This window comes from Salvelinus sp. IW2-2015, unplaced genomic scaffold (genome assembly GCF_002910315.2).
Source record: "Salvelinus sp. IW2-2015 unplaced genomic scaffold, ASM291031v2 Un_scaffold2508, whole genome shotgun sequence".
Lineage (NCBI taxonomy): Eukaryota > Metazoa > Chordata > Actinopteri > Salmoniformes > Salmonidae > Salvelinus > Salvelinus sp. IW2-2015.
Window position 1 is genome coordinate 158,777 of NW_019943824.1, and position 12,028 is coordinate 170,804.

At 44.7% G+C, this 12,028-nt stretch overlaps 1 protein-coding gene and 1 long non-coding RNA gene across 3 annotated transcripts; one reads left to right on the plus strand and one right to left on the minus strand.

Annotated features, from left to right (window-relative positions):
* Positions 1-2,193: 2,193 nt before the first annotated feature.
* Positions 2,194-4,091, plus strand: LOC139025324 (uncharacterized). The gene is made up of 3 exons (XR_011476898.1): positions 2,194-3,558; positions 3,855-3,925; positions 4,039-4,091. It is a non-coding gene; the product is annotated as an uncharacterized lncRNA (long non-coding RNA).
* An 849-nt stretch (positions 4,092-4,940) lies between these two features.
* LOC112074134 (constitutive coactivator of PPAR-gamma-like protein 2) lies at positions 4,941-11,664 on the minus strand. Of its 2 annotated transcripts, none has more exons than XM_024141366.2 (3): positions 11,466-11,664; positions 11,298-11,364; positions 4,941-11,179 (listed from the first exon to the last, which is right to left on the minus strand). In XM_024141366.2, exons 1-3 carry the CDS (start codon positions 11,552-11,554, stop codon positions 10,949-10,951), a joined length of 387 nt encoding a protein of 128 aa, XP_023997134.2. In that variant the 5' UTR covers positions 11,555-11,664; the 3' UTR covers positions 4,941-10,948. The 2 variants fall into 2 exon arrangements, with proteins under 2 accessions (XP_023997134.2, XP_070296502.1); XM_070440401.1 differs by having other exon boundaries at positions 11,319-11,364; positions 11,466-11,659.
* Positions 11,665-12,028: the final 364 nt, after the last annotated feature.

The following is a 12,028-nucleotide window of genomic DNA, read 5'->3' on the forward strand; positions in this document are numbered from 1 at the left end:
CAGTAAGGAACCTCCTACATATAGAGGAGATGGTACAGACAAATGCTCCATTCATGAATGGGAGGAAGCCTGATGAGAATATACTTGAGGAGGAAGGGATGTCCTGTTGGGGAACAATCACATGAGATGATTAGACGATTATCTGACAAAGCAAGAGACATGGTAAAGATACATTTACGCAATGAGACAACTGTCGATCCTACAGAGAAGCCAGAGATTGTATTTGACATTCTGAAACAGAATTTCAGCGAATTGACCTATTCATGCATGCCTTTGTCTGATTTTTACAATACTAAACCTGTACCCGGAGAGACTGTTATGGAGTATTGGGTTCGATTGAACAAGGCCGTAGATGTCGCTGACGAGGGCCTTAAGAGACAAGGTAAGAAGATTGACAGCTCCAACTCAGATGTCGTCATGATGTTTGTAACATACTGCCCTGACCCCAAACTGGCAGCAGTATTCCAATACAAGTCTGCTGAGAAATGGACTGCGAGTGAAGTACAGGAGAGAATCTATGAACATGAACGCCGCAGGAAGGCCATTTCTACCGCAGGTGTCAATCTACCGCTGTATCCTCAAAGCAAGTAACAGAACATCCCCAGATAACGCCGTTTGAAGGTGGGGCCAATGCTGGTGCGTGCAGTGACACTTCCCTCACATCAAGCGCCAAACAAGATGGACAGAGTGCAAGTATCGAGAGACTCATTCACCTGCTTGAACGTACCTTAGAGAAGGGCACACCACCCGTTATGGTTTCACAGACACAGGCCAAGGCGCCATCTTTCCCCGCCCAGCCCTTCAGGCGTAGGGAATGCAGGGTTTGTGGCTCAACAGATCACTCCACTGTGATGCACTGTAGACATGAGAACCTRYGCCTCTGGTGCCTTTCTCCAGATCACTGGAAGTCAAATTGTCCAAAACAGGGGGAACGCTATGCCAATCCCGGCAGTGAGAGACCCACCACAGCAGCAACTGTTAAACTGACACGCCCACAGGTGAAGGGGGGAAATGTGGGTGTTCAACTGTCTGCCCCCAAAAAAGAATCTGACGATCTCGAGAAAAACATATGAAAACATAACATATGAGAAAACATACTGGTTCAACTCCAGCCACTTTAATAATGGAAAAATGGATGTAATAAATGTATCACTGGCCACTTTAAACAATGCCACTTCAGAGTTACAACGGTGCAGTACAGCATCGGTAACACCAGCTAAATCAAGTCCCAGTGGTCTGGCTGGTTATTTCCTGTTTTATTCCCGACCACCAGACCAATCCCTCGGTCAGGCTAAAATTCTATACACTTTGGATGAGAGGCCATGGGGTAGAGCTGGACCTGCCCCTAACCCTGATCCGCTTCCCTTCCCTGTTGGTCTGTTTTCATGCCATCTGCATTAGTGATGGGTCGTTCGCGAACGAACAGCTAATTTTGAAACGATTTTTTTTGGTGAATGTCGGGAACCGAATCGCGTCGGTGAAAGAGCCGTTCATCTGGCTCCCTGATTTGCATACTGCTGCTTTTTGAGATCAAACCGTTTTTCTGCAGATAAATTACAAAATAATTATCTAGAGGGTGAATCATCACTTCAGAAACAATTCAGTCGGGAGAGCGCATTAATCTGGTCTACGCTGATTTATTGCGTGCATAAAAAAAAACATGTTTTTTGCAGGGCATCTAATATGGCCAGGTAAACATTTGAACTCGCAATACATTGGTAATTTTCCATTTTTTCATAGTTCAAGGTCAATTTTTAAGCATTTTGAACCAACCAGCTCAGCGAAAAGACTCAGAATGCCATCAGTGATCTGCAATGGAGCTCTGGGTGCTGTTGAAAGGCGGTGTGAGATTCCGTGTTTCCCCACAGGCAGTTTGTGGGCTCGTTCGATGTGACCAATTTGCAGTGGGTAATGCTGCACATCTGATTCAACTGCACTGTGGCTGCTTGGAAAATGAGCAGTGTAGTTTGGGATAATTTGTTAGTTTCTTATTATTCACAGTACCTAACACCATTAGAATAATCTGACCACAGGAAAGCTGAAGGTGTGGCTTGTTGCAGTGTGATTGCATATTGAGCGATCCCACAGCATTCTTACTTCCTGGTCACAAAAAGACAGACAGTAGTACTTTTTTTTACTAAAAGAATAAATTTTATTTCAGCACTGTAAGTCGTTTCTCAACCGTACAAACACGACCGCCATCTTTACATCATCAAGCCTCTCCTCCTGTTCCAGTCCTCCTTTGTGACATCACTTCCTCCACAGCCAGACGAATATAAAAGGGCTCTCTCCACAACATTCTGGTGCTTCCATTTAGCTAACGATGACAAATTATACCGATCATAATTATAACAGCAATAATAGTAGTGATGAAGATGAACCCTTTACTGCACTGTTGTTGTTTTGAGGTGGGGGGCTTACAGTACATGATATAGTACACATTACTGCTGGTTTACAGTTGATGTATTACATGCGTTACAGTTGCTTCAGAAGGCGTTGGTACAGACACTCACAGACTGACACCTGTATGATGTCATATCATCATCATGTGACCTGAACTGACCGCTCACTCCATCTCCTCCCGAGCTGCATCCCAAATAGCATCCTATTCCCTATCTAGTACACTACTCATGACCAGGACCACAGGGTCTCAGAAATTAAACATAACAGAAACCTCCCTGCACCACAAGGTCAAAAGTAGTGCACTATTATAAGGAATGGAGTGAAATTTGGAATGCAATCAGCTGTCTTTATTACCTGTAAGCCTATCTAGTCTGGACCACTCAGGCAGTGTAGCCATACATGTACTGAAACCTTATAACACAGTCCTACAGTCACCAATACTGCTCTGTTCTACTCATCACAAAACTCTATAGGGGCAAACCAATCACACGTGCCGTGATGTCATCATAGAATCGCTCTCATGATAGGCCATTGTTTTTTCTGGGGGACTTCCAACTCGGTGCAAAGTTCAGCTTCACTTGAGTCGACCATGAAATCTTTATAAGGGACGTTAATAATACGAGAATATACGGACGTAGTGCAGAAACGATGATCATTTAAAAAGCTTTAGGGCGATATTTAACTGACATAGTTAACAACGACAAGGTGATCTTTAAAATGATTTATGGCATATCAAATACCAAGAAGGATCATGGTAAATGGTTCCAATATAAATCTCTATGTCTGGCTAAAGCCTCTCAGAACTAATGGTTGCTTTGATAGATAGAAGGTTAGAAGACATTAAAAAGAGTAAGAAACAAATTTAAGCACAATTGAATAAAACAGATTTTTTTGTTGTCGACTTTTTTTGTTGCACACTCTGGCTAGTTTACAAAGAGAAACTGATAATCAATAATAACATAGTTTACAAAGAGAAACTGATAATCAATAATAATATAGCCTCTACTGTTAGTGTGGGTGGTTAGGGGCGGGGTCAGAAAACAGCCAATAGAAATGGTCCTAGAGGAAACAGATAAGGGCTGATCAAGAAACATAAGGACTGATACAGTGATACCCCCATTCCATCAGACAGACTGTGTGTTGGTGTATCAGACTGTGTGTTGGGTGTATCAGAACCTGTGGTGTGTTGGTGTAATCAGACTGTGTGGTTGGTGGTAATCAGATGTGTGTTGGTGTATCAGACTGTGTGTGTTTTTGTTGGTTATCAGACTGTGTGTTGTGTATCCAGACTGGTGTTGTGGTGTATAGACTGTGTGTTTTGGTGTATCAGACTGAATGTGTTGGTGTATCGACAGACTGTGTGATGGGTATCAGACAGACTGTGTTTTGGTGTATCAGACGAACTGTGTGTTGGTTTTAAAGACAGACTGTGTGTTGGTTGTATCAGACAGACGTGTGGTTGGGTGTATCAGACAGACTGTGTGTTGGTGTATCAGACAGACTGTGTGTTGGTGTATCAGACGTGTGTGTTGGTGGTATCGACAGACTGTGTGTTGGTGATCAGACAGACTGTGTGTTGGTGTATCAGACAGCTGTGTGTTGGTGTATCAGACAGACTGTGTGTTGGTGTATCAGACACTGTGTGTTGGTGTATCAGACAGACTGTGTGTTGGTGTATCAGACAGACGTGTGTTGGTGTATCAGACAGACTGTGTGTTGGTGTATCAGACAGACTGTGTGTTGGTGTATCAGACAGACTGGGTGTGTTGGTGTATCAGACAGACTGTGTGTTGGTGTATCAGACGACAGACTGTGTGTTGGTGTATCAGACAGACTGTGTGTTGGTGTATCACGACAGACTGTGGGGTTGGTGTATCAGACAGACTGTGTTGTGGTGTATCAGCAGACTGTGGGGTTGTTGGTGTATCAGACAGACTGTGTGTTGGTGTATAAACAGACTGTGTGTTGGTGTATCAGACAGACGTGTGTGGAGCAGATCAGACAAAGATCAGCAGACCAGATCAGGACAGACGAAGACAGGGTCAGACCAACAAACAAACAACAGACGACCCATGCACACTGACACAGAGACACAACATCAGACGTGATCCAGAACCAGACAAACAGACACGACAACAGACTGGTGTGTTTGGTGGTATCAGCAGACTGGTGTGTTGGTGTAACAAAGAGACAGACTGTGTTGGTTGGTGTATAGACAGTACTGTGTGTTGTGATCAGTCAGACTGTGGTGGTGTATCAGACAGACTGTGTGTTGGTGTAATCAGACAGACGTTGTGGTGTATCAGACAGGATGTGTGTTGTGTATCACAGACTGTGTGTGTGATCAGTCACTGTGTGAAAGGGTGAAAAGACTACTCTAAATGGGCTGCTTAAGCGAACTACCTATGAGGGGAACAGAGGGAGGAAGAAGAGCGAGACAGTGAAGACGGGGTGAAGAGAGAGGTGGGGTTGAAGGCGAGGGGTGAAAGAAGAGGTGGGTTTTGAAGAGCGAGGGGGGGTTGAAGAGAGGTGGGGTGAAGAGCGAGGGGGGGGGGTTTGAAGAGAGGTGGGGTTGAAGAGCGAGGGGGGGTGAAGAGAGAGGGATGTTGGTATATAGAGGAATATTAAAAATAAGCAAATAAAATCACTGATCAATAAAAATCTAATACAACTAAATCAGACACGGATAAAATGGGAGAGTAATTATGTTGTGACTTTATCCATACTAGCTAGTGTCTAACTCAGGGTGTGGACATAAATGTGTTGGGTGTGTGTGTGTGTGTGTGTGTGGTGTGTGTGTGTGTGTGTGGCGCCCGCGGGTATTCTTCGAGTGAGTCAAGAGGGCTTGTGTGTGTCAGACTGCAGCTCGGTACAACAGTAGAGTGTTACCAAGTCTCTCATTCGCTTTAACCACAGCAGTAACTGACGAGAGTTACCAAGTCTCTCTGCTTTACAACAACTACTGTTGTGTGAGTAAGTATCTTACGAGTGAGTCGACAGGGATGTGCGTAATCTTGCCAGCTAGGGAGTGACTTAAGTAGGCCACTCCTCCTCCTGGCTGAACAGAAATAGTCCATGACTGCAAGTGTCCCATCATCTTATTGAGCTACAAGTAATGTCACGTGAAGTTAAAGCAATTTTCATGGGTTGCAAGTTCTCACAATTATTGTTTCAGAACGTTCATTTTGAACTGATGCACGACTGAGCATTCTACTCAATGCATCGTCAATGAGCGCTGGTGAAGATTTCATCAAAAGTGCATTACAGTGGCTTGGAAATACAATGACATTCAGAAGGAGGCAGATAATTAGTAGGAAACCTTTTGATGTCGCCAGATTGACTTTAGATAACAGTATATCATTAGCTAGCTATCGATTTTGGTGAGCCACTAGATTGACTTTAAATGCAATGTGTTAGCTAGCTATCCAAGATTGAGGTGAGCGGCATCAGATTGACTTTAGATGCAGTGTAACGTTAGCTAGCTTCTTATGGCTGGGGGCAGTAATTGGAGTAGCTTGGATGAAAAGGTGCCCAGAGGTGCCCAGAGTAAACTGCCTGCTCCTCAGTCCCAGTTGCTAATATATGCATATTATTAGTAGATTTGGATAGAAAACACTCTGAAGTTTCTAAAACTGTTTGAATGATGTCTGAGTATAACAGAACACATATGGCAGGCAAAAACCCAAGAAAAAATCCAACCAGGAAGTGGGAAATCTGAGGTTGGTCGATTTTCAACTTAGCCCCTATTGAAGATAGTGGGATATTGTTCTTGTTGCACTTCCTAAGGCTTCCACTAGATGTCAACCGTCTTCAGAAACTTGTTTGAGGCTTCTACTGTGAAGTAGGGCCGAATGAGAGGGGAATGAGTCAGAGGTCTGGCAGAATGCTTTGAGCTCGTGACGCTCGTTCACGTGAGAGCGAGCTCTGTTCCATTTGCATTTCTACAGACAAAGGAATTCTCCGGTTGGAACATTATTGAAGATTTATGTTAAAAACATCCTAAAGATGGATTCTATACATCGTTTGACATGTTTCTACAGAGTGTAACGGAACTTTTTGACATTTCGTCTGCTCCTAGTGAAAGCGCTTCGTGACTTTGGATTTGTTTACAAAACGCGCTAACAAAAGTAGCTATTTGGACAAATGATGGACATTATCGAACAAAACAAACATTTATTGTGGAACTGTGATTCCTGGGAGGGCATTCTGATGAAGATCATCAAAGGTAAGTGAATGTTTATAATGTTATTTCTGACTTCTGTTGACTGCACAATATGGCTAATATMTTTTAGCTTGTTTGGGCTCTGAGCGCCGACCTCAGATTATTTTWGCTTTTTCCGTAAAGCTTAAGAAAAAAAAGCGGTTGCATTAAGGAGAAGTGGATCTAAAATTCCATGTATAACACTTGTATCTTTGATCAACATTTATTATGAGTATTTCTGGAAATTGATGTGGCTCTGCAAAATCACCGGATGTTTTAGGAACTACTGAACGTACAGACAATGTATACTGAGATTTTTTTATATAAATATGAACTTTACCGAACAAAACATACATGTATTGTGTAACATGAAGTCATAYGAGTGTCATCTGATGAAGATCATCAAAGGTTAGTGATTCATTTTATCTCTATTTCTGCTTTTTGTGACTCCTATCTTTGGCTGGAAAAATGGCTGTTTTTTTCTGTGACTTGGCGGTGACCTAACATAATCGTTTGTGGTGCTTTCGCTGTAAAGCCTTTTTGAAACYGGACACTGTTGTGGGATTAACAACAAGATTACCTTTAAAATGGTACAAGATACGTTTGAGGAATTTTAGTTATGAGATTTCTGTTGTTTGAATTTGGCGCCCTGCACTTTCACTGGCTGTTGTCATATCGATCCCGTTAACGGGTTYGCAGCCGTAAGAAACTAGCTAGCTAAGATTGAGGGGAGACCACCAGATTGACTTTAGATGCGGTGTAATGCTAGCTAGAAAGCTAGCTAAGATTGAGGTGAGGCCATTTTTTTATTAGGTTTTTGACAAACTTTGCTAGCTAATGACAACATTGCAATCAAAGTAAATTTGACGGCATRATAACGCTGGCAAAATTGTTTCCTACTAAATACTTGACTACTTTAGCAATGTCATTGTATTTCCAGAATTACTTTTTTWAAATCGCAACTTTAGGGCGCCGCCGATAGAGGCCTGCTTGAGAACGTTCACAACAATGGCATGATGCGACCGAGTGACAGAGGTGCAACCTATGAATATGTATATATATGTATGAGTTGTAGTCGTCTAGTCATGCTGGGTATTATATGACCAGTGGGGCTCTAGCCAGTCTAGGGGTTCAAATCTGTCTGCTAGATAGCCCTGAGACGACTGGATTAAAAAACTGTTGTTGTTCCCAATACTTCATGTGGGATTAATCTCCAGTCTCGTTTTACAACAACCATCAGAAGGCAGAGATGATTTGCTTGKAAGCAGTTCCACAACCCTTGCACGCCATGGAGTCTCGAGCCGCAGCTTTCCAAAATCATTTTGGTTGAAGTGTATTTAGATGTTATGTTTGCTTTTGCAACTTTGGGCTTTGTGGGGCTATGTAGCAGACAGAATGTCACCCTTTCTGTCTGTGTGTTAACTACAGTCCTGTAGAGCTTAGTCCAATACTGTTACTACTGTCCTACAACTACAGTAGCAACACTCATAACAATGTCCTGTATGCTTCAGCTAGTCATATCAATAACCAGCCATCAAAATGCTTCAGCTAGTCATATCAATAACCAGCCATCAATATGCTTCAGCTAGTCATATCAATAACCAGCCATCAAAATGCTTCAGCTAGTCATATCAATAACCAGCCATCAATAAAACCCTGGCTTTCATTTGGTAGTTCTAACCCTAACCCCTATGAGTATAAGGCTGAAGACCAGCAACAGAGGCAGTCTTGTGGAATCCTTCACAGGAACGAAGAGGATCAGTCAGAATGTAAGGAATAGGGTGCCAATTCATCTGGTCAGGGTTTCCTTCAGTTAAACAGTACAGATTTTAGACCCAACTCAGTCCCCCCCCCCGGATGCACCTTTTGGTTCTGCCCCCAGCAAGACACAGCTGAGTCAATAACCAACTCAGCATCAAGCTTTGATTATTTGAATCAGCTGTGTCGTGCTGGGGAAAAACCCCTTGGCGTCCCCAGGTCCGAGTTTGGGAAACATTGTCTTAGGCCTACCATCAGATAGAGCATCAAGTCATTGACATGGTCTCCTTCTGTTGCCTTGCCAGGGGTTCGTATAGGGTGCCTCCCAAATGGCACCCATTCCCTATATAGTGCACTACTTTGACCAAAGCCCTACGGGCCATAAACAGAAGTAGTGCAGTAGAAGGACTAGGAGTCCTTTGGGCAGCATCCACATCCCTACGCTGGTTGAGTTGATTCAGTCCATGTTATTTCTACAGATGTCCAGGAGACAGACAGATCAATCCTACTGCTCTGCCATTAAAACAAGACAATACTCTGATTCCTCGTCTACTAACATTAAAACAAGACAATACTCTGATTCCTCTCAGAGCACACCTATTAAGGGAATACTTATTTTGTCCTCTATCATAATTATAAAACTATTTAGGATCTTTAGATTGTGGGCAGAACATTCAAGTGTTCCCACCCCAAACCCCTGCTGATTGTCTCGGTCGTTTGAGGGAAGTGCTTCTTGTTGGTTAAAGAGCTTAGAACGCTGTGCTATCGCCGTGGCGACTGCTAATCAATCACCAGGCGGGGTTGGGGAGGCGGTGCTACCAGGCCTGTCCTGATTGGCCAGACAGCTGACAGGGCTGGTGTGGGTCTATGCTTTGGGACTTCATCAGGTCTTGTCTATAACGGCAACCTACCTCCCCATAATGCACTGCTTCTGATGAACAGGAGTAGTAGTGCACCATGTAGGAAATAGGGTTCATTTAGACGTCAGAGGGGCAGCACTCTGACCTCTAACCCCTGACGTGGCACCATGTTTGTCCTGACTGGGTTTTAACCTGTAAGGGGATCTAGTGAGGCTCTTCTGAAGACCACTCTGCTCACATTTAAACAGCTATTGTTAACAGGGGCATATTAACGCACAAAGGAGTCTCTAAAGGTGTCTAATGTTAAAGTAGATCTCTAGAGGTCAAATAAATGTCCTAGGTCACAGGGGAACCCTCTCAGACAGACTGTCAAGTCATTAATAATCACCATGAATGCAACATTAGTAAGTGCTCCCCATTGGGATGTACAATAAGAGTATAGGGGGTAATGCAGTAATATAATACAGGGGTAAGAGCATCCATACGTTGGAGCGTCAGGTTAAGGTGCGTACATACATCTGTGGTCAGGGGGTCTCAACACGGCAGGGCTAGGCTAAATTAGCATGCTAGCATATTAACGTAAGTGCTAATGTTATTCAAGGATCTGGCCTACGTTAGCATGCTAACGCATTAGCGGTGCAAATGCTACTGAAGGGGCTAAGCTATGCTAACACACCGACGCTCAGGGTGATATTTTATATTTAAAATGTAACCTTTATTTAACTAGGCAAGTCAATTAAGAACAAATTCTTATTTACAATGACGGCCTACCGGGGAACGGTGGGTGATCTGCCTTGTTCAGGGGCAGAACGACAGATTTTTACCTCGTCAGCTCTGGGATTCGATCSAGTAACCGAAACCAACACTTTAACCAAAAGGCTACTTGCCGCCCCAGGTAGTGTTGTGATCAGCAACACAACGTAGCGTTGCTAATACAGATGGGTCTGGCGGGGAGGTTAGAGGCGYGTCTAACGCTAATAGATCATTATCGGTGGTGTATTGGGGGATTTAGCAAACGCCATGTCATCCTCCTCTTTCTCTATTCCTCTCTGACCTCACATGGARCACCGCTTGCCATGAGGTCCCTATGGCAACAATTTACATCTGTGGTCAGGGGGTCTCTCAACACGGCTGGGCAACTAAACTTTTACACACTTCTAATGGCTACCARACCGAGGAACTAACAGACTAGCCAACAGTGTGTGTTTAATGTCAATGTTACTGTGTGTGTAAACCCACTATTACTACTACTAAACACTGTAGTTCAAGTCTAACTGTGCGGACCTCGGTAGGGGAGTGTAGATCACATCATCCCATTTCAATTCACAATCAATTTTAACACTAGGGAGGGATCATTACAACATGAGACAGTGTGCTGGGGCTACAACAGCCATGGGGGCGGGGCTTTATGGGGCGGAGGCGGGGCTTAGACAAAATGGACTCATGGAGAAGAACCTCTCATCGTTAAAATAAAACATGACAAAATCAAGGGGTTGGGCTTACTGCTCTGCCAAACCAATCACACGGAGAAGCAGAGAGAGGGGGGGAAAGGCTAGCGGAACACCTCAATCAAATCGACTGATTGAGCAGAGCACCTCCCCCTCTCTGACTTCCTGGTTGGTGTGTTGGTGGGCGAGGCTAACAGACAGGGGAAGGCAGTGGAACACAGACGGCACTTTCAGAACACCCTGGTGCATTCTGGGAAAGCCTAGTCAATCCTCCTTCGTTACATTCCGTCTGAAGGACAGCTGTCAAGGCAACAAGGGGCCTCCTCTGATTGGTTGTCTTTGCTGGCTAAGGCACACGGGTTTGGCTGGGCCAGTGGAGGAAGATCCAAAGGCTGGCCAATAGCGGAGGCTGCAGGGCTGCCGTTCAGCTTCTGGGCCACACCCCCAGAGTTAAGACCCTCACCCTCAGAGGACTTGGGGGGGCTGGTGGAGGGGGGAGGGGGTGAGGTCTGGAGGGAAGGAGAGAAAGAGTTAATGCTTATTTAAAACTACATCTAACGGTCTCTTTACATTTAGTGTGACGACACACCGCTTATTCTATGGCTTGACCTTATTCTGATGTCAAACCTTTATTCTGTTGGCAGTCACCTTTTTACCTCCTCGCCCTCCTTTCACTGGGATGTCCTTACCCCTTCTGGAGAGACGGGGGAGAGAGGGAGAGATTAGTAAAAAGTAATATTAGACTCAAGTAAGTATAGAGACAGTTTAATTTAGAGAGCAGCAGCAGTGTCTTACCCTCTCCCTGCCCCGACTGACACCACCTGCATGTTGAATCCCCCTCTACCACGCAGTGGTTTGTTCCCGGCCCACTGCCCCACCACCATTCCGGCTATCTCCAACTTCCCTCCCTGGGGGGGGATCGACTGCAGACCTGCTCATCAAAAGACAGATTAAAGTGTGTTTGTTATCTGTTAGAAAAGTGCAGATAGAACATCATCAATCTCTCCTGGTGCACGAACAACGTCTCGGATCCGACGCCAACGTCTCGAATCCAACGCCAACGTCTCGGATCCAACGCCAACGTCAACGTCTCGGATCTAACGCCAACGTCTCGGATCCAACCGTCTCGGCGTCTCGGATCCAACGTCTCGGCGTCTCGGATCCAACGCCAACGTCTCGGATCCAACGTCTCGGATCCAACGTCTTGGACTCCAAACGCAACGTCTCGGATCCAACATCTCGGATCCAACGCCAACGTCTCGGATCCAACGCCAACGTCCTATCACGCAAGTCGGATCCAACGCACGCCGTCGCCAACGTCTCGGATCCAACGTCTCGGATTCACGTCTCGGATCCAC

Bases quoted from the DNA above. Each gene is read 5' to 3' on its own strand.
- LOC112074134 (XM_024141366.2), bottom strand. From the start codon at position 11,554: ATGGTGGTGGGGCAGTGGGCCGGGAACAAACCACTGCGTGGTAGAGGG. The intron at 11,365-11,465 runs GTAAGACACTGC...CCGTCTCTCCAG, and splicing joins TCAGTCGGGGCAGGGAGAGG to AAGGGGTAAGGACATCCCAG. The intron at 11,180-11,297 runs GTTTGACATCAG...CCTTCCCTCCAG, and splicing joins TGACTGCCAACAGAATAAAG to ACCTCACCCCCTCCCCCCTC.